At 38.0% G+C, this 23,342-nt stretch overlaps 1 protein-coding gene across 4 annotated transcripts in view; it reads right to left on the reverse strand.

The window, feature by feature from the left end:
• The window catches only part of PRKAA2 (protein kinase AMP-activated catalytic subunit alpha 2), a 95,164-nt gene that overhangs the window by 8,534 nt on the left and 63,288 nt on the right, over positions 1-23,342 (reverse strand). For all 4 annotated transcript variants that reach the window (XM_051856426.2, XM_051856424.2, XM_051856425.2 and 1 more), the window contains 5 exons: positions 11,520-11,613; positions 10,152-10,296; positions 8,080-8,167; positions 6,138-6,362; positions 1,028-1,532 (listed from right to left, as the gene is read on the reverse strand). In XM_051856426.2, coding sequence (XP_051712386.1) covers positions 1,028-1,532; positions 6,138-6,362; positions 8,080-8,167; positions 10,152-10,296; positions 11,520-11,579 — 1,023 coding nt within the window. In that variant the 5' untranslated portion in view covers positions 11,580-11,613. The remainder of the gene's footprint in view (positions 1-1,027; positions 1,533-6,137; positions 6,363-8,079; positions 8,168-10,151; positions 10,297-11,519; positions 11,614-23,342) is intronic.

A 23,342-nucleotide genomic window follows, 5' to 3' on the forward strand; every position in this document is an offset into this window, starting at 1 on the left:
AAAATTCAAAATAATCCTGGTAGGAAGATATATTTGCCTTTTAAAAATAACAAAACTACACTCAAAGAAGATTCTGGGTTTTCAAAACATCTATAAATTAGCTTCAGAAACTTTTCAGTAAGGAATTTTAAAGTCATTAACACCTCTTAACTATATAAAACTACTTCTGAAAAGGCAAATCTGTTTCTAACTGGTATTAAGGAAATATTATTTTATTTTCATGTCATATACAAATAATGAAAGTAAAATGACTGATTTATTCAAGTATGTCAAATGAATATTTACATGATAAATCTGAATGCTTTTGTTCTTCCTTTAAAAATAAAAAAATTCACGGTCCCAATGAAAGGAAGAAGAGTAAAAGCAAAAATGTTTCTCTTCTACATATATTCAAATAGAACTGAATAAAATCGACACAATTTTTTAAAAAAGTAAAATGTAGTCTAAGAGTAAGGAAAATATACTATACCTAAGATTCAGAAACACCAAATAAGAGAAAATTTCTTAACTTGGAGAAAAGTACCTGTTGACTAAATGACTATGTCTTGATGGTATACTTTGTATTGACCACTAGTGGTCACAATCACCTTCCCCCCCGCCCCCCAAAAAAAAGAGGATAAAAGGAAATAAAAAGCTCCCACGACACTCCCCAAAACAAAAGAAGTAAAAACACAGTCTTTGAAGACATCTGACCATTTACTGCTGTGGTGCTGCTCAAACAGATGAGCTGTTTTCTCAGATTATTTCAAATTAATTATTTTCCATTTCATGGCCAAGAATGCTATTCCATAAATCGAAATATGTAAGTTTCCAACATTAACAGCACTTTATAGAGGTTTTTTTGAGGGAGAGGAAGGTTTGAAATGGACATATTATATTATTGGAAAGAATGAGGTCTATCAAAAAGCATCAAAATTATTAAATTTGTATCTAAATCAAAAACCCTTAATCTCAGTACTCAGTGGCTCAGGACAGATTACACATGCAAATGGCTTCCAAAACGATCTAACACATTACAATTTCCTACCTTCCATTCAAAGTCCAGCTGCTTCATAGCTCGGTACACTTCAGCCATGATGTCATATGGTTTGCTCTGACTTCGGATTCCAAGATGCCATTTGGCTTTTTTCACAGCTAAAGATTTGGGCTTAGTTGTATTTAGTGCATCCAACGGACATTTTGCTTTGGGGCTGTCTGCTATGAGAGGCGGCATCCTTTCTGGATGAGGTTTAAGTCCTGGGGGAATATGCATGGCACTATCATCCATAAAAGAACCTGCTGGAGGACTGGAAGCGAGGTAGAACTCACTGGCTTGGTTCATTATTCTCCGATTGTCAATGATAAGATGATAAGCCACCGCAAGCTGGTCTTGAGGGTCACCACTATATAAACTGTTCATTACTTCTGATTCTGTACACTCAAATTTTTCACACACCTCTCTCACAGCCTCATCATCAATGACATTAGCATCATAGGAGGGGTCTTCAGGAAATAAGTAAGTGGGCAAATCTTGTTTAAACCACTCATGTTCTCTAGGGAAAAAAAAAAAAAAACCACCATAATACACTATCATAAGAACATGCTTTGGCAAGTCCCAAACAATTCAAACATGGGGCAACACAACCTACTAGAATCAGAAAGACCTTGTCTTTAGTCCTAGCTCTGCCACTCACTGGCACTGTGACCTTATGCAAGCTAATTAAACTGGAAAAACCATGGTTGTTCAGACGTGGGTATTTGGCTGACATTTCCTCAAAAACAAGGTAAGCTGTCACTTCAAAATAAACAACCAGCAATACTGGTTACCAACAATAAAATTCAAGCTTTCAAGCAAAAATTTACAATTTTTATAGTAATTTGTGTGTTTCTCCACCAATGTGACAGCTTCACCTTAAATACTTTCTGCTGAGGTTAGTGTAGATAATAATATGATTTTTGATAGTATATAACAAAATACGTTGCCATTTGGAAAAATCACCATCGATAGTATTTTCCACACTACCAATGAATGATTTAATTACATTAAATTGAATATTTACAGTTTCTGTTACTGAATTATACTTAGACTAATATAAATGGAAATTTCACAATTCAATCTATGACTACATTCCCAACAATTCCACTATATATAGGAAATAAATAAAGAATACATTAAGTAATAAGCTCATAGTTAGTAAAGACAAAAATCAGGATTCAGATTCAGAAGTTTAACTTCATCTCCCTTTATTAACCACAATAATATTAATACTATTATTACTAAGATTAATGGACCTGGGAAAACACAAAAATAAGATTTATATAATTACAATGTCTATCTGTTTTTTTTTTTTTTTAAGATTTATTTATTTGAAAGGCAGAGTTACAGAGAGAGAAGTAGAAAGCCAAGGAGATCACCCATCCACTGGTTCATTCTTCAGATGGCTGCAACAGCCATGGCTGGACCAGGCAAAACCAAAGCCAGCAGCCTGTAACTCCATCTGGGTCTCCCATGTGGATACAGAAACTCAAGCACTTGGGTCACCATCTGCTGCTTTCCCAGGCACATTAGCAAGGAGTTGGATCAGAAGTGGAGCAGCGGGGCCGGCATGGGGGCACAGCAGGTTGATACTCCGCCTGGTGCGCTGGCATCCCATATGGGCGCCAGTTCTAGTCTCGGCTGCTCCTCTTCCCATCCAGCTCTCTGCTGTGGCCTGGGATAGCAGTGGAGGATGGCCCAGGTCCCTGGGCCTCTGCACCCGCATGGGAGACCAGGAGGAAGCTCCTGGCTCCTGGCTTCGGATCAGCACAGCTCCGGCCATTGTGGCCATTTGGAAAGTGAACCAACGGAAGGAAGACCTTTCTCTCTGTTTCTCTCTCTCACACAGTCTGTAATTCTACCTGTCAAATAAATAAATAAAATTAAAAAAAAAAAAGTGGATCAGCTGGACACAAAGCAGAGGCTAATTGGGATGCTGGCATTGCAAAAGGCAGCTTCTGCTGTGCCACAACACCAGCCTCAGTGTCTGTCTTTTTTATCACTACATTCTCTCTCTTTTTTTTAAGATTTTATTTATTTATTTGAGAGGAGAGTTACAGAAAGTGTGAGAGAGACAAAGAGAAAGGTCTTTCTTCCGTTGGTTCACTCCCCAAGTAGCCACAACGGCCAGAGCTGTGCTGATCCGAAGCCAGGAGCCAGGAGCCAGGAGCCAGGAGCCAGGAGCCAGGAGCCAGGTGCTTCCTCCTGGTCTCCCATGCGGGCGCAGGGGCCCAAGCACTTGGGCCATCATCCAATGCCCTCCCAGGCCACAGCAGAGAGCTGGACTGGAAGAGGAGCAACTGGAACTAGAACCTGGCACCCATATGGGATGCTGGCGCTGCAGACAGAGGATTAACCTAGTGTGCCATGGCGCTGGCCCCATATCACTACATTCTCAACACTTAGCATAGGACCTTGCACAGAGATGCTAAGCAAACCATTTGCTAAATTAATAAAATCAAAAATGAGTAAATGAACAAATAAATATGAAGATACATTTTCTAACCTCTAGTGACTTACTGTCTTATAGGATAAACTACATACATACACACACACACACACACACACATACATGTATCAAGATGAGCATCCTTTATATGAATATCTGAGATATCCCAAATGCTCCAAAATCAGAAACTTTTTGAATAACTTTGGAGTATTTGAGATTGCAGATATTTGGATTAGATATATTCAACTGGTAAAGTCTATGAAAATATTGAAAATTGAAAAAAAAAATGAGAAATCTGAAACACTTCTAGTAGAAGGAATTCATTTCTGATAAGGGATATGCAATATATACCCAAATAAGACAGTATGCAGTAGTGTAAAATATATGCAAAGTATTCTGATAACTGGAGGAAAGATGGATATCATGGAATGGTTGTAACAACTTGGAGTGGTAGTTTTCTGCCCTTTATTAGCTGTATAATTTTTAACACATATTTACTCAATATTTAACATGTGCCAGATATTGTACACTTTGATAGTAATTAATACTTGATCTTTAATTTAACAGAAAATACAATATAACAGGGACAAATAAATCAGGACACAATCTTCCTAAGCCTCAGGTTCTTTTTTTTGGGGGGGGGGGAATCACATTATGTTTTTATTAACACACTTTTTTTTAATTTAGTAAATATAAATTTCCAAAGTACAGTTTATGGATTACATTGGCTTCCCCCCCCCCAATAATTTCCTTCCCATTCGCACCCCTCCCATCTCCCGCTCCCTCTCCCTTTCCATTCACATCAAGATTCATTTTCAATTATCTTTATATACAGAAGATCGATTCAGTATATATTAAGTAAAGATTTCATCAGTTTGCACCCACACAGAAACACAAAGTGTAAAAATACTGTTTCAGTACTAGTTATAGCATTACTTCACACTGGACAACACATTAAGGACAGATCCCACATGAGAAGTAAGTACACAGTGACTCCTGTTGTTGACTTAACAATGTGACACTCTTATTTATGGCGTCAGTAATCTCCCTAAAGCCTCAGGTTCTTAAAATGAGAATAACATCTATCTATGAAAAGTTAATGCAAACATGTCATAGCAAAATGCTTGTTATGAGTATAATGACTGTTCAATAATTAGTAATTCTTTTTCATGTGTTAAATCACATTTTATCAAAGAATTCCTAAACATTAAAAAGCTGAATAAAAAGTAAAAAATGATGAACACTATAAATTCAAGTTATTACGAGTACAGAGTTGAATGACACTATTTTCTACCACATACCCATGTATAAATTAACACCTCCTAGTAGACCTATTTACATTTTTCTTCTACATCTTAAAATATACAAACATCTGTTTTAAAATAACAGAATAATTTTTGCTTCTATTCTAAGTTTATATGCTTATTCAAGCAGCTGCAAGTACATCAGCATGTCTAATTTTCTCTCTGAGAATGAAACCAAGTAAAAACTATTTATATTAAATAACTGAACACAACGATTTTTTTCCTGCAAAATTAATTTCCACAGCTAAATTTGGCGACTAATTTACACTTTTATATTTTTATGCATGAAGCCTAGAACACTGAAGAAAAGCTGGGGGAAGAAAATGCAGAAGGAATAGTCAGTCTTGGCTTTCCAGAGATCTGTAGCAGTCACATAAACAACCACCACAGCTATCCTATCAGTATTCGCAGAACCACAGGTCCCAAAATAGTCATGCTGGGATATGAACAGAAAGGGAAGGGTTCTGCAAAGATGTCGAAAGGACGTGCTTAACATCAAACATGGGTGCAATCGTAGGTAAGAGCAGAAAACCTCTAAGAAACATGACATGCTAAGTAATAAGTAGAAGGCAATGAATCATCCTGCCAGGTATGTGCTTTGTAAAGGTCATATTCACAGTAGCAGCAGCAACTGCACTTTCCGAAGCTTCTCACATAACAAGAGATCTTTCAAGGTAAACCATTGGCAGCTATTGTTTTAAAAAACTTACCAAACTTTTTGCCTTTTTTACCCACTGTATGTAAAATCTTACCCTACTTTTCCACTAGAATTTCTTCAATTTCTGAGCATACACTATATTCCTAGTCCTTATAGTATTATGCACATATAGATAAGAATCATAAACTCTAACCTGATAAAGTAACAATTTAAGAAAGGATGAAATAACTAGATACTGAGAAATAAGTAGATACAGTATGAGAAGGGAAAAATAAAAGCATGAACACCACATAAGTAGTGGTGTTCCGAGTACAGAGTACTCGTAATAACTTGAATTTATAGTTTTCATCATTTTTAATTTTTATTCAGCTTTTTAATGTTTAGGAATTCTTTGATAAAACATCGTTCAACACATGTTAACACCACATAAGTAGAAGCACCTAACACTGCCTGGGAATCAGAAATGACTTTACTAGGCACATGGCATGTGAGCAGAACTTCAAAGGCTGAATGAAAAAAGGCAGAGAAGGCAAACATAAACAAAGAAAGGCATAAAAAACTATGGTAGGTTTTGAGGAAAAGGACAAGTTCACTGTAGCTAAAGTCCTGACACAAAGGGAGTGACAGTGAGCTTATAAAGCAAGCATTCAGTTAGCACTGTTGTTATTACTACAAGAAAATGTGCATGACAGGAGCAAAAAGAATAATCACCTTATGTCTTTGATGGTTGCTCGTTTCAGGGGGTCAACCTGCAGCATATGCATCAGGAGGGTGGCGACAGAGCGATTAAGATATTCCGGGATATAAAAAACACCTCCTCGGATCTTCTTAAACAACGTGGGAACGTGTTCATCATCAAATGGGAGAGTGCCACAGAGAAGCGCATACAAGATAACACCGCAGCTCCAGATATCAACTTCAGGACCTGCATACAATCTATGGACAAAAGAAAGCATAAACCTAGAATGCAGGAATCTCTTTTTCTCATGTATGCACTCTGCTTCTGTATGTCACATAGACTCAGCGTGCTCCTAGATTTACTTCCAAGATCTTTAATGAAGTCTACAGCCACTCCTCCACATGATTGTTCTTATAGAGAGAACTAATCTACTGGTCTGACCACTTAATATCCAAGTCTGCCAAGAGAATATGGATTTTGATTTGTCACAAAGTCATTTAACTGTAACTTACTCACTAAAAAATGTAACTCTTTCTATGCTTGATTCTTGAAAGAAAAGTTAACAAAATTGTATAAGAGAAAATACTGAAAAAGTATCCTAAGTGGAATATGTAGGAGTGTCTTAGTCTGTTTGGGCTGCTATAACAAAAATCCCATAAATTAGATGATTCAATTAGCCCAAATAGACTAAGACACATATGCCACTTTATGATACTCTTTCAGTATTTTCACTCATACAACTTTGTTAACTTTAAAAAATTTATTTTCACTTTAGTTGAAAGGCAGAGAAACACAAATAGATAGATAAATAGGTAAAGATCTTATATCTACTGGTTTACTCTCCAACTGTCCCCAGTAGGTAGTGCTGAGCCAAACCAATGATAGGAGCCTAGAACTCCACCCAGGACTCCCACATGGGTGGGAGGGGCCCAAGCACTCAGGCCATCTTCTGTTGCTTTCCCAGGTGCATTACGAGGGAGGTGGACTGGAAGTGTAGTAGCTAGGGACTTAACAGGTACCCATATGGGATGCAGGGGTCATAGGCAGTGGCTTAACCCATTGCATCATAACACAGGGCCATACCATTAGCTTTTTAAATGACATTGGTCGGCTGGCGCCACGGCTCAATAGGCTAATCCTCCGCCTGTGTCACAGGCACCCCGGGTTCTAGTCCAGTCAGGGTGCTGGATTCTGTCCCAGTTGCTCCTCTTCCAGTCCAGCTTTCTGCTGTGGCCCGGGGAAGGCAGTGGAGGATGGCCCAGGTGCTTGGGCCTTGCAACCGCATGGGAGACCAGGAGAAGCACCTGGCTCCTGGCTTTGGATCAGTGCGGTGCGCCGGCCGCAGTGTGCTGTATTGGGGGGTGAACCAACAGAAAAGGAAGACCTTTCTCTCTGTCTCTCACTGTCCACTCTGCCTGTCAAAAAATAAATAAATAAATAAATAAATGACATTGGTCACTGTAGCAAGAGTCCACTACCACCATCTGTATAAACATTTTTACCATATTAATGAACAAGTAACATAATTATACAATCTCCACTCATGTAGCTTAATTTCATCAAGCAACAAAATTGTCTCCCCAAAAAATCTCATTTTTACACAATCAAAATATAAAGCTCTATATTATGTACAAAACATATAAAGTAGTATGAAGACTAATGATACTCCCTTAAATTAAGAATCTGCTTACTCTCAACCTTTGCTTTTCTGAAAAGAAAGAGCCCTGTTAAATCATGACCTGTTTTATTCATTTTAATGGAAAAATTTCATAAACACATCTATAACAACATCTAAGTGAAACACTTAAAATTTAAATATAACCATTCTCAATTAAATAATGAAAAAATAAATGAACAGTTTGTTGCTACCATGTTACAACAAAGTCTTACCATCCAAAAAGAATGTTATAAACAACTGCTATCAGAATGAATACAAGACTACAATAAGCTTACTCTTCCCTGAGATGTGATTACCTGCCTGAGATGACTTCAGGCGCTGCATAATTCGGGGACCCACAACTGGTCCGCAGAAATTCACCGTCTGACATCATGTTTGATAAGCCTGAAAATAAAAGCAATGTTTACCTGGTTCATACATCATATTTCAAAAATTATTTTTGGAAAGGAATGGGAAGTATTTGTTAGACTAAAAAGAGACCTTTCTCAGGGCCAGCACTGTGGCTACAGGGAAAGCTGCGCCTGCGGTGCTGGATTACTGATGGGAACCGGTTTGAGTCCCGGCTGCTCCACTTCAGATCCAACTCCTACTAACACCTGAGAAAAGCAGCCAAGCTGGCTCAGCCTTGGTCATTGCAGCCATTTGGGGAGTGAACCAGTAGATGGAAAAGCCCTCTCTCCCTCTCTCTGTCACCCTACCTCCCTCCCTCTCCTACTCTGTAACTCTTTCAAATAAATAAATAAATCTTTAAAAGAAAAAAAGAGACTCTTCTCAGAGTACACAGACTATCACCAAAAAAACTAAAGCACATCACAGATTACTGGAATTAAATTTCTTTTCTAAATAAAAAACCTCACAAATAAAGCTATTGTAAGTTATATTAACTTTTCAAAAGCATCAAATATTTCTTACCTACTCCTATAGTTGTAATATTAAATAGAGATTATTTTTATACTATATTTTCAAAAGTCTTTGTTCAAAAAAACTATAACTAGAAACCAGATAGCCCCAATTCATGTTTATTTTCCAAAATTTTTGTATTTGGAGGGTTTTAATTCAAGTAATCTTAAGAACCAAAATCAAATTGCAGTAATACAAGTGAGTTTCATGATTAAGTGAAACTAGCTTTTGGAATTTTATTTTTTTCATTTATTTACTTATTCATTTATTTACTTATTTTGAAAGGCAGAGACAGAGAAAGAGAGAGAGAGCTCTCATCTGTTGGTTCCACTCTCCAACAGTTGGAGTTAGACCAGGCTGAAGTCAAGAGCCTCAGAATTCCATCCAGGTATCTCCTATTCGTTCAGCAGGGACCCAAGTATTTGAACCCTCATCTATTGCTTACCAGGATGTTCGTCAACAGGAAACTGCATCAGAAGGGGAGTAGCCAGACATCAAGGCAGGCACTCTGATAGGGATGAGGGCTCCCAAGTACTGACTTAAGCCACTGCACCAAATATTCGCCCCTCTCTTTCTTTAATCTCTCAAACACTACTGTGACATCCTCTCCAGATATGTTTACCCCAGAAAGTCTGAAGAATAAAAATCACATTTACCTCATCATTTACCCTTGATGAAATCTCCTATTCTCATTAAACGTTTGGATATTACTCTAATATCTAATTACTTCTCCCCAGATCAATTCATTATTAAAAGTTTATTTGAGAAGCAGAGACAGAAACACAGACTGACAGAGCTGTCATCTTGGTTCTCTCTCCAAATGACGGCAACTGTTGGGATTGGACCAGGCCAAAACCAGGGACTGGGAACTCAGTCTTTGTCTCCCACATGAGTGGCAGGGATCTAACTACTCAACCCATCACCTGCTTCCTCCCAGGGTGTGCATAAGCAGATAGCTGCAATGCACAGTGGAGCCTGACCTTGAACCCAGGCACTTTATGGGATGTGAACAACCCAACCAATGGCTTTACTACTAGGCCAAAAACCTGTTCCATTGATCAGCTAAGAAAAGCTACAAAGTTTTTTGCATAACTGAATGCAAATCTTCATGTACCTCTTTATCTTCATTTGTCAGATTTTCACAGCTGAGGATTCCCCAAACCCACCCCTGCCTTCCCCAGAAAACAAACAAAAGAACCAAAAACACTTAAGCATCATTTCCTTAGGACCAAAAGCAGATTGAATGGATTTATCTTGCTGATAGCTCTCTAACATCTCTAAAAATAGCTGCATTTTTAAAATGGATTTAAATGAATAGACAGGCTAGTGTAGAGACAGAAATTAATTCCTTCTTATGGCACAGGATTCTTAAGGTTGAAATTAAAACTATCTAATTCTGTAAGAGTTCTTAACTGACACACTTTAAAAGGCAGTCAATCCACTTCTGAAAAAATCCAGAGATACATACCAAAATCTGCTATCTTGGCATTCATGTGTGCATCCAAAAGCACATTTTCTGGTTTTAGGTCTCGATGAACAACCATATGCCTATGACAGTAATCTACGGCAGACAGAATCTGCTGAAAGAGGCGCCTGGCTTCCATCTCCTCAACCTATCAAGTATAACAGAAACCGCCTTAGAAAGATTTGGGATATCTACTTGGCAAGAGTTTCAGTTTCATAATCAGCCTAATACGAATAAGCAAGCTAATTATGATTGTATTATATTCAACAAATCAGAAAAAATCAACCAAACAAAAACTTGCCAAATTTCAATGTGCCAATCAACAGGTTTTTCTTTGCTGCTGAACAGTAATGCTTAATATTTTTATGAATATTAAATGTACAAAATGTTTCAGTGAATCAACAGTAAAACAAACTAAATTGAAATTAATGTGAAAGTGCTAAGAAAATGAAATAATGGAAGCTTCAAAAGATTTTATGGAATAGATTCTGAAAAGCATAGACACCATGTTGGCAATTATTGGCAATTAAGTAGAACATATGAGTATTTTTTTAAATCCAGGTTTGAAAAGATATAGTTTTTTAAAAAAATATTTATTTAAAAGTCAGAGTTACAGAGAGAGAAGAGACAGAGAGAAATAGAGATCTTCCATTCACTGGTTCACTTCTCGGATTGCATATGGGCCCGGCTGAAGCTAGAAACAAGAAGCTTCAACTGCATCTCAGGGACCAAATACGTGGTTCAGCTACCACTGCTTTTCCCAGGCCATTATCAGAGAATTGGATTTGAAGTGGAGGACCAGGGGCATGACCAGTAATTAGCTGGGATGCCAATGTTGCAGGCAGTGACTTTACTTAGCTCCAAAAAATATGCTTTTATGAAAAAAAATTTTGGGCCATTGCTGTGGTGTAGTAGGGTAAGCCTCTGCCTGCAGCACTGGCATCCCATATGGGTGCCAGTTCATGTCCCGGCTGATCCTCTTCCAACCCAGCTCTCTGCTTATACTTAGAGAAGATGGCCCAAGTGCTTGAGCCCTAGCACCCACATGGAAGACCTGGAAGAAGTTTCTGTTTCTGTCTCCTGGCTTCAGATGGGCTGTGCTCTGGCCGTTGCAGCCATTAGGGAAGTGAATGAGCAATGGAAAGTCTCTCTCTGTTTCTGTCTCTCTGTCTGTGATTCTGTCTCTCAAATAAATAAATATTTTTTTAAAAAAAGAAAAAAATCTGTTTAATATTCTGTATATTTAGCTGGGCATTATTATAGAGGCAACTGAGACTTTGAAGATAATCTTTGTGGTTTGTTATTTTCCAAAGCTTTCCTCCTTTTTAACTCAAAGGATTAGTGTATCAGTAAGTAGATAGTGTAACTTACCCGTCCATGTTTACAGATGTAATCAAATAATTCACCTCCAGAAACATACTCCATTACCATAAAAAAGTCTGTCGGAGTGCTGATCACCTGATAGCTTTTATGGAAATGAAAGAAAGGTGAATAAGAAATATTATTTCAGCCAAAATTAATCCAGTATATCTACTCATGGTATAATTTATGCTAGTGTTTTACAAGGTTTTAAGACAACAAATTATGTAATATAAACATATTAATCACTGAGCTACGAACACAGAGCATTACAAATTAACTGCTTTCTGAGGCTTATGGACTCTTTTTCACATCCTCTTGTTCATGTTTATATAATCTGTGAAATCCTTTCATCAACAACTGTGTTAAACATTAATTTTTCCATTTAAACTGTTTGTTTTCAGTTGAAAGAGATGCAGTATAAACACAAAAAATGTTCTTAGACATATAAAGTGTTATCACATAGATACAATAAGCAAAATTCAGAAAGTGGACAAATGACCATTTTTTGGATCAAATAAAATACAAAAAAAGTAAAAGGGGAAACTATATTAAAGTAATTGAATTGACATATTGACCAATTACACTGCAAAGACTTGGTTTTATTTTGCATTTCATTTCAGAATAGTTTTTAATTTATAAAACAAAAATTGTGAGGTAGTTTTACAAAGTTCCCTTATTCCCCCAGACCATTTTCCCCTATCAATACTTCATATTAGTATCTTTGTCACAATTAATAAAATATACCCAACTTCCTTTATTTTTTTGAATTGGAAAAGCCTTCATTTCTCTCATCCTCTAATAATCAACATTCTGTGTTCATGTTGAGTTGTTTCTTTTAATTTTAGTTGCCATATATAGGGCAAAATATATGGAAACTGTCTTTCTGCATACAGCTTATTTCACTCAACTGATATCCTCTGGCTTCATCCATTTTGCTACAATTGACAGGACTTCATTCTTGTATAGCTAAATAATATTCCATTGTTTATATACACCATATTTTATGTATCCATTCATCTGATGGTGTAACAGGTAAAGCCACTGCCTTCGGTGCCGGCATCCCATATGGATGCCGGTTCGAGTCCCAGCTGCTCCACTTCCCATCCAGCTCTCTGCTATGGCCTGGGAAAGCGGTAGAAGATGGCCCAAGCCTTTGGGCCCCTGCACCTGTGTGGGAGACCAGGAAGAAGCTCCTTGCTCCTGGCTTTGGATTGACGCAGCGCCAGCCATTGCAGCCAATTGAGGAGTGAGCCAGCGGATGAAGATCAACCTCTCTCTCTCGCTCTGCCTCTCCTTCTCTCTTGGAGTAACTTTGACTTTCAAGTAAATAAATAAATCTTTTAAAAAAAGATACAAGCTGGCTGAATTAAAAAACAATTATTTATTGTGTACATCCCTTTATTGTGTACAAGAAAAACACCTCACTAACAAAGAAACATGCAGACTGAAAGTAAAAGGATGGGAAAAGATATTCTGTTAAAAGAGACAAAGAAAGACATTATGTAATGATTAAGGGATCAATTCAACAAGAAGTTGTGACTATAGTAAACATATATGAACCCAATGCCAGGGCACTTAGCTATTAAAAACAAATGTTAATGGATGTAAAGGGAGACCGACTTAATACAATAGTAATAAAGGACTTCAAACCCCACTTTCATCAATGGACTGATCAACTAGAAAAAAAATCAAAAGGAAACCAATGAGCTAATTTACACTATGGACTAAATGGACCTGATATCTATGGAACATTTCATCCCACAGTTAAAGAATACACATATTGTGGTGGAATGAGAAGGCCATGCCAAGATGGCCACTGGCAACAGGCTGTGATTGGATGGCTTCGGAAACTGCCTGGCAACAGGGTGTGATTGGTTAGGGCATAGACTGCCCCTTGAATGGACTGGCTGCCTTGGCTAAATGAGCTGCTATAGCAACTGAAATAAATGAGTCTGCAGGCTGCTTGCCTCAGGTCTGCTTTCACCCAACTCCGGGGGTCTGTGTGGTGACTCCGCGCCTATTGCCCCCACCATGCTCTTCCTCTCAGAAACGAATCCACCTCAACAACACATCTTTCATCAGTGCATGAAACTTCCTCTATGATAGACTATATACTAGGCCATAAACCAAGTCTCAGCAAACTCAGAGCAACTGAAATCATACTATATATCTTTTTTGGCCACAATGGAATGAAGCTGGAAATTAACAACTTAAGAATTTAAAAAATGCACAAACACATGGAGACTGAGCAATATGCTCCTGAATGAACAGTGAGTCATAGACAAAATCAAAAAGAAAATAAAAAAATCTCTGGAAACAAATACAGGTGATAATACAACATATCAAAACCTATGGGATACAGCAAACCCAGTTTTAAGAGAGAAGTTTATAGCAATTACAGCCTATATCAAGAAATTACAAAGGTATCATATAAATGAGCTATCAATGCATCTCAAGGACCTAGAAGGACAATGAACCAAACCAAAAATTAGAAGGAGGAAAGAAATAATGAGCCTAGCAGAAAAACCTGACTCTGGGCGGGGCGAATTAACAGGAGATTAGGACCTAGTAAATTTGTGGTGCTACTGAACTGAGACTGTGAAAAAAGAGACGGTGGGGGAGAGAACTCACGGAATTCACGTGAGCACTCTCCAGAGACGCTACAATTCCGTAACTTTGGCAACACAGTGGGAGACTGAAGGAAAATTGAGCCCACTCTGAGGGCCGAACAGATTCCCTGTGTGGTCCTTGGGAAAGAGCTTCCAATCTCTGGCTCCTGTGGGTATATCATTTGCCTGCTAATTACCTCCAACTTCCTTCAGCTGTGCGGAATTACTTCCCTTTTGAATCAAAAAAAGAAAGAGAAAGAGAGAGAGAGATTTACCACGCCTAACCTGGGAGTGTCACCTTTGGCACACCAAACAGAGCTCTCAGGCCACACCCATCTCAAGCCCTAAGGCTCCATCAAAAACAGATAGTCCACTTAATCTAGAGTCATAGTATAACAAGAAAAAGCACCACAGTGAAGAAACCAAATATCTCCAATATGCCAAATAACAAATGCAAAAACCGAGGTAATAAAAACAAGGAAGTCACCATGACGCCCTCAAATGAAAAAGACACCCCAATTCAAGATTATGAAGATGATGACATAGAAGAAATGCAAGAAGCAGATCTCAAAAAATTGATAATAACATTAAGAAGTTCTCAAAAACAAATCCTTGAACTACAGAAATCCTTAATGGACAAGATAGAAAATCTCTCTCGTGAAAATGAAATATTAAGGAGGAACCAAAATGAAACGAAACAACTAGTACAACAGGAAACTGGGATAGTGGCTGAAGTGAAGAATTCAATAGATCAAATGAAAAACACAATAGAGAGCCTTAAAAACAGAATGGGTGAAGCAGAAGAGAGAATATCGGACTTAGGAGACAGAGAACAGGAAAGGATACAGTCAGACCAAAGAAAAGAAGAGGAAACTAGAAATCTAAAACATATTGTCAGGAATCTGCAGGATACTATTAAAAAACCCAACATTCGGGTTCTAGGAGTTCCTGAAGGCATGGAGAGGGAGAAAGGATTAGAAGGCCTTTTTAGTGAGATATTAGCAGAAAATTTCCCAGGTTTGGAGAAGGACAGAGAAATCCTAGTACAGGAAGCTCACAGAACCCCTAATAAACACGACCAAAAGAGATCCTCACCACGACACGTTGTAATTAAACTCTCCACAGTGAAACTTAAAGAAAAGATTCTAAAATGTGCAAGAGAGAAACGTCAGATTACTCTCAGAGGATCTCCAATCAGACTCACAGCTGACTTCTCATCAGAAACTCTACAAGCTAGGAGGGAATGGCGAGATATAGCCCAGGTAGCATTGAAAGAGAATTACAGACCAATATCCCTGATGAACATAGATGCAAAAATCCTCAATAAAATTCTCGCCAATAGAATACAACAACACATCAGAAAGATCATCCACACAGACCAAGTGGGATTTATCCCTGGTATGCAGGGATGGTTTAATGTGCGCAAGACAATCAATGTGATACACCACATTAACAGACTGCAGAAGAAAAACCATATGATTATCTCAATAGATGCCGAGAAAGCATTTGATAAAATACAACACCCGTTCATGATGAAAACTCTAAACAAACTGGGTTTGGAAGGAACATTCCTCAATACAATCAAAGCAATCTATGAAAAACCCACAGCCAACATCCTATTGAATGGGGAAAAGTTGGAAGCATTTCCACTGAGATCTGGTACCAGACAGGGATGCCCACTCTCACCACTGCTATTCAACATAGTTCTGGAGGTTCTAGCCAGAGCTATTAGGCAAGAAAAAGAAATTAAAGGGATACAAATTGGGAAGGAAGAACTCAAACTATCCCTCTTTGCAGATGACATGATTCTTTATTTAGGGGACCCAAAGAACTCTACCAAGAGACTATTGGAACTCATAGAAGAGTTTGGCAAAGTAGCAGGGTATAAAATCAATGCACAAAAATCAACAGCCTTTGTATACACAGACAATGCCATGGCTGAGGAAGAATTTCTAAGATCAATCCCATTCACAATAGCTACAAAAACAATCAAATACCTTGGAATAAACTTAACCAAGGACGTTAAAGATCTCTACGATGAGAATTACAAAACCTTAAAGAAAGAAATAGAAGAGGATACCAAGAAATGGAAAAATCTTCCATGCTCATGGATTGGAAGAATATCATCAAAATGTCCATTCTCCCAAAAGCAATTTATAGATTCAATGTGATAATAATCAAAATACCAAAGACCTTCTTCTCAGATCTGGAAAAAATGGTGCTGAAATTTATATGGAGGCACAAGAGACCTCGAATAGCTAAAGCAATCTTGTACAACAAAAACAAAGCCGGAGGCATCACAATACCAGATTTCAGGACATACTACAGGGCAGTTGTAATCAAAACAGCATGGTACTGGTACAGAAACAGATGGATAGACCAATGGAACAGAATCGAAACACCAGAAATCAACCCAAACATCTACAGCCAACTTATATTTGATCAAGGATCTAAAACTAATGCCTGGAGCAAGGACAGTCTATTCAATAAATGGTGCTGGGAAAATTGGATTTCCATGTGCAGAATCCTGAAGCAAGACCCCTACCTTACACCTTACACAAAAATCCACTCAACATGGATTAAAGACCTAAATCTACGACCTCACACCATCAAGTTACTAGAGAACATTGGAGAAACCCTTCAAGATATTGGCACAGGCAAAGAATTTCTGGAAAAGACCCGGGAGGCACAGGCAGTCAAAGCCAAAATCAACTATTGGGATTGCATCAAATTGAGAAGTTTCTGTACTGCAAAAGAAACAGTCAAGAGAGTGAAGAGACAACCAACAGAATGGGAAAAAATATCTGCAAACTATGCAACAGATAAAGGGTTAATAACCAGAATCTACAAAGAGATCAAGAAACTCCACAAAAACAAAACCAACAACCCACTTAAGAGATGGGCCAAGGACCTCAATAGACATTTTTCAAAAGAGGAAATCCAAATGGCCAACAGGCACATGAAAAAATGTTCAAGGTCATTAGCAATCAGGGAAATGCAAATCAAAACCACAATGAGGTTTCACCTCACCCCGGTGAGAATGGCTCACATTCAGAAATCTACCAACAAGAGATGCTGGCGAGGATGTGGGGAAAAAGGGACACTAATCCACTGTTGGTGGGAATGCAAACTGGTCAAGCCACTATGGAAGTCAGTCTGGAGATTCCTCAGAAACCTGAAGATAACCCTACCGTTCGACCCAGCCATCCCACTCCTTGGAATTTACCCAAAGGAATTTAAATTGGCAAACAAAAAAGTGGTCTGCACCCTAATGTTTATTGCAGCTCAATTCACAATAGCTAAGACCTGGAACCAACCTAAATGCCCATCAACGGTAGACTGGATAAAGAAATTACGGGATATGTACTCTTTAGAATACTATACCGCAGTAAGAAACAACGAAATCCAGTCATTTGCAACAAAATGGAGGAATCTGGAACACATCATGCTGAGTGAAATAAGCCAGTCCCAAAGGGACAAATACCATATGTTCTCCCTGATCGGTGACAACTGACTGAACACCAAAAAGGAAACCTGTTGAAGTGAAATGGACACTATGGGAAACGGTGACTTGATCAGCATAGCCCTGACTATTAATGAACAACTTAATACATTATCCCTCTTAGTAGTTTTTTTGTCTTTTCTACTTAATATGACTAGTTTAATTCTGTAATTAATACACAGTTATTCTTAAGTGTTGAAATTTAACTGAAATGTGATCCCTGTTAAACATAAGAGTAGGAATAAGAGAGGGAAGAGATGTACAATTTGGGACATGCTCAAGCTGACTTGCCCCAAATGGTAGAGTTAGAAGCATACCAGGGGACTCCAATTTAATCCCATCAAGGTGGCATGTACCAATGCCATCTCACCAGTCCAAGTGATCAATTTCAGTTCACAATTGATCATAATGAAAGGACTAAGAGTCAAAGGAAGCACATAAACAAGTCTAGTACCTGCTAATACTAACTGATAGAATAAATAAAGGGGAGAGTGATCCAACATGGGAAGCGAGATACTCAGCAGACTCATAGAATGGTGGATGTCCTAAACAGCACTCTGGCCTCAGAATCAGCCCTAAAGGCATTCCGATCTGGCTGAAAAGCCCATGAGAGTATTTCAGGCATGGAAAGCCAAGACACTCTGGAAAAAAAAAAAAAAACCCTAAAGGAAAGATCTCTGTGAGTGAGATCCCAGTGGAAAGAACAGGTCTTCAAAGAAGGAGGTACCTTTCTCTGAAGGGAGGAGAGAACCTCCACTTTGACTACGACCTTGTCTAAACAAGATAAGAGTCGGAGAACTCAAAAGGCTTCCATAGCCTTGGAAACTCATGACTGGTGCATAGGGAGATTACTGATGCCATAAACAGGAGTGTCAATTGGTAAAGTCAACAACAGGAGTCACTGTGCACTTACTCCTCATGTAGGATCTCTGTCCTTAATGTGCTGTACATTGAGACTTAATGCTATAACGAGTACTCAAACAGTATATTTCACTTTGTGTTTCTATGGGGGTGCAAACTGTTGAAATCTTTACTTAATGTATACTAAGCTGATCTTCTGTAAAAAAAAAAAAAAAAAGAAGAAATTATCAATTCCCAACTTGACTCTCACTGGGATTAAACATGACAATAGGTCTGATCTGATTTCATCATCATTTAAAAAATCATCTATTATTTTTCACTTTATGTTTGTGTGGGAGCAAACTGTTGAAATCTTTACTTAATGTATGCTAAACTGATCTTCTGTATATAAAGAGAATCGAAAATGAATCCTCATGTGAATGGAAGGGGAGAGGGAGTGGGAAAGGGGAGGGATGCGGGAGAGAGAGACGACATGGGGGGGAAGCCATTGTAATCCATAAGCTGTACTTTGGAAATTTATATTCATTAAATAAAAGTTAAAAAAAGATTAAAGAAAGAAAAAAAAGAAAAAAAGATGTTGATCAAGATATGCAACATAATGCTAAAGAATGGAAAAGTCAATTATGACATGAAAATGATATTATATGCTTCCACAAAATCAAATTTGAAAATTAATTCTCATGGTTGGTGCTGTTGTGTAGCAGGTAAAGCCACTGTCTGCAGTGCCCGCATCCCACATTGGTGCTGGTTCTCTGTATCTGTATGTGCCTTTTAAGAAAATAAAAATTTAAAACAAATAAAAAAAATTAGAATTAGAGAAGAAATAAACAAATTGAAACAAAAAATACAAAATATCAGTGAAAAGAAGAGATAGGTTTTGATAAAATGAACAAAATTGATACACCACTGGCCCAACTAACCAAAAAAAGAAGGAAGAAACCCATCAGTAAAATCAGATATGGAAATGGAGATGTAACAATGGATACCACAGAAATAAAAAGAAACAAAGAATTACTACAAACAGCTATATGCCAATAAATTGGAAAATCTAGAAGAAATGGATATATTCCTAGACACATACAATCTCTATCAAAACTGAGTCATGAAGACACAGAAAACCTAAACAGACCAATAATCAAGATGGAGATTGAAGTGGAAATAAAGACCCTCCAAGCAAAGAAAAGCCCAGAATAGGATAGTTTCACTGTTGAATTCTACCAGACTTGTAAAGAACTAATTCCAATTCTTCCCCACATATACAAAACAACTGAAAGGGAGGGAATGCTCCAAAGCTCCTTCTATGAGACCAGCAGCACCTTAATTTAAAAATCAGAAAAAAGATACAAAAAAGAAAGACAACTACAGACCAATAGCATTAATGCACACAGATGCAAAAATCCTCAACAAAATATTAGCTTATTGAATCCACCAACACATCAGAAAGATCATTCACCTGGACTAAGTGGGATTTATTGCTGGTGTGCAGGAATGGTTCAACATACGCAAATCGATAAATGTGATATATCAAAAACAAACTGAAGGAAAAAACCATATAATTATCTCAATAGAGGCAGAGAAAGCATTTGCTAAAACACAATGTCCTTTCATTATTAAAACCTAAGCAAACTGGGTATAGAAGGGACATCCCTCAACACAATCAAGGTAATATATGACAGACCCACAGTCAGTATCTCAGACTGAACTGGGTAAAGTTGGAAGCATTCCTACTGGGGTCCGATACCAGACAAGGATGCCCACTTTAACCACTGTATTGAACTGTATTCAATACAGTTCTGGAAATTTTAGCCAGAGCCTTTAGGCAGAAAAAAGAAACTGAAGGAATACAAATTAGAAAGAAGGAAATCAAATTATCCCTGTTTGCACACACATGATTATATACACAGGGGAACCAAAAGACTCCATTAAGAGACTATTAGGGGGCTGGTGCTATGGCATAGCAGGCTAAGCCTCCTTCTGCAGTGCTGGAACCCTATAAGGGTGCTGGTTTTTGTCACAGCTGCTCCTCTTCTGATCTCTTGCTTATGGCCTGGGAAGGCAGTGGAAGATGGCCCAAGTGCTTGGGCCCCTGCACTTCTGTGGAACACCCAGAAGTTGCTGGATCCTGGCTTCAGAAAGGCTCAGCTCTGGCCATTGCAGCCATTTGGGGAGTGAACCAATGGATGGAAGACCTTTCTCTATGTCTCTCCCTCTCTGTGTCAGTCACTCTACCTCTCAAATAAGTAAATAAAATCTTTAAAAAGAGAGAGACACTATTGGAACTCATGAGAGAGACTGATAAATTTGCAGGATATAAAATCAACACACAAAAATAATTGCCTTAGTATGCACAGAAAATGCCATGGTTGAGAAAGAACTTGTAAGATCACTCCCCTTTATGATAGCTAAAAAAAATTAAATACTTTGGAATAAATTTAAAAGGAGGTGAAAAATCTCTGCAATGAAAATTGCAAAACATTTAAGAAAGAAATAGAAGAAGATACAAAAAAAAAATGGAAAAATCTTCCACATTAGTGGATAGGAAGTATTAACATAATCAAAATGTTTAATTTACAGATTCATTGTGGTTCCAATTGAAATACCAATGACATTCTTCTGAGATTTAGTAAAATTAATGCTAAAATTCATATGTAAACACAAGAGACTTCAAATAGCTAAAGTGATCTTAAACAACAAAACAAAGCCAGAAGCATCACAATACCAGATTTCAAAACATACTGCAGGGCAGTCACAATCAAAACAGCCTGGTACTGGCACAAAAATAGAATTGTAGATCAATGGAACAGAAAAGAAACCCCAGATAGCAATCCACACATCTACAACCCAACTATTCTGACAAATGAGCAAAAATCAATCCCTGTAGAAAGGATAGTCTTGTCAACAAATGATGTTGGGAAAATAGATATATGCAGGTAGAAGTATAAAACAACACCTCTACCTTATACCAAAATCAACACAAAATGGATCAAAGATCTAAATCTATGACCTGATACCATCAAATTAGTTTAGGAGGACATTGGGAAATGCTGCAACCCCTTGTCATAGGCAAAAACATCTTGGAAAAGACCTAGGAAGCACAAGCAGTCAAGCCCAAATAGGCGAATGGGATTACGTCAAGCTAAGAAGCTTATACATGAAAAAGGAAACAGTCAACAAAGTGAAAAGGCAACCAACAAAATGAGAAAAATATTTGCAAATTGTGTAACTAATAAAGGACTCATATCCAGAATCTACAAAGAGCTTAAGAAACTCAACAACAACAAAACAAATAATCCAGTTAAGAAATGGGCAATGGGACACTGCTGTGGCCGTAGCAGGTAAAGCTAAAGCCTGAGGGCCAGCATCGAATATGGGCAGCAGTTCAAGTCCCAAACGCTCCACTTTGAACCAGCCCCTGCTAATCTGCCTAGGAAAGCAATGAAAGGTGACCTAAGTCCTTGGATCCCTGCACACAGATAGGACACAGGGAAGAAGCTCTTGGCTCCAGATTGGCCCATCTCTGGCCTTTGCAGCCACTTGGTAAGTGAACCAGTGAATGGAAGCTATTTCTCTCTCTCTCACTTGCACAGACTCTCACTCTCATTTTCTCTCTCTCTCCCTCTCCCTTCCCTCTCTCTTCCTCTCTGTAACTCTGCCTTTCAAATAAATAATCTTTTTCAAAAATGGATTTTTAAAAAAATAAAAGGGCAGAGGACTTGAACAGCCATTTTTCAAAACAAGAAATTGAAAATAGCCAACAGACTCATGAAAAAAATCATCAGGATCACTAGCCATCAGGGAAATGCAAGTAAAAATGAAAATGAAGTTTTACCTTACCCCAGTTACAATGGCTGCCATACAGAAATCCAAAAACAATAAATTCTGGTAAGGATGAGGTAAAAATATACCCTAATACACCATTGGTGGGAATGTAAACCAATATAGCCAATATGGAGATTCCTCAGAAAGCTGAAAATAGATCATCCCACTTCTGAGAATACTAAAAGGAATGAAATCAGCATATGAATTATCTGTATCCCAATGTTTATTGCAATTCAATTCACAAAGGCTAAGATATGGAATCAACTCAAGATGTTAATCAACCAATGTCCGAATGAAGAAAATGTGGTATATATACACTATGAAATACGACTGAGCTGTTAGAAAAAAAAAGAAATCCTATATAGTGAAATAAGCCAATCCCAAAAAGACAAATATTATATGTTTTCCCTAATTTGTGGTAACTGATAGAGTCCAAAATAATGTTATGTCCATGAGAGAAATTGACATTTTGAGATTTGATTGTTTACAAGCCTTTTCTCTACTGTTGAGGAGTTGAGGACTGGTGCTTTTTTTCTTTTTACTATCTATTGAATGCATTACTTAGTGGAGGACTAAGCTTATTCTTATAAAATAAACTGAAACTGTCATTGTAAAAATTAAAAGAAGAAAAGAAAAAGAGGGAAGGTGGGACTGTGGACAAGAGGGAAGGTAGGGTAGGAAGTATCATTATGCTCCTAGATCTGTATATATGAAATACAAAAATTTGTTCATCATATATAAATAAAAATTATTTTTAAAAAGATAGTGAGATACAAATAAGCACACAAAAAATCATGTTATGGCTGGTGCCACGGCTCACTAGGCTAATCCTCCGCCTGCAGTGCCGGCACCCTGGGTTCTAGTCCCCGTTGGGGCGCTGGATTCTGTCCCAGTTGCTCCTCTTCCAGTGCAGCTCTCTGCTGTGGCCGGGGGCTGGGGGCAGTGGAGGATGGCCCAAGTGCTTGGGCCTTGCACCTGCATGGGAGACCAGGAAGAGTCACTTGGCTACTGGCTTCGGATCGGCGCAGCTCTGGCCATAGC

Source organism: Oryctolagus cuniculus, chromosome 7 (genome assembly GCF_964237555.1).
Source record: "Oryctolagus cuniculus chromosome 7, mOryCun1.1, whole genome shotgun sequence".
In the NCBI taxonomy this organism is placed as follows: Eukaryota; Metazoa; Chordata; class Mammalia; order Lagomorpha; family Leporidae; genus Oryctolagus; species Oryctolagus cuniculus.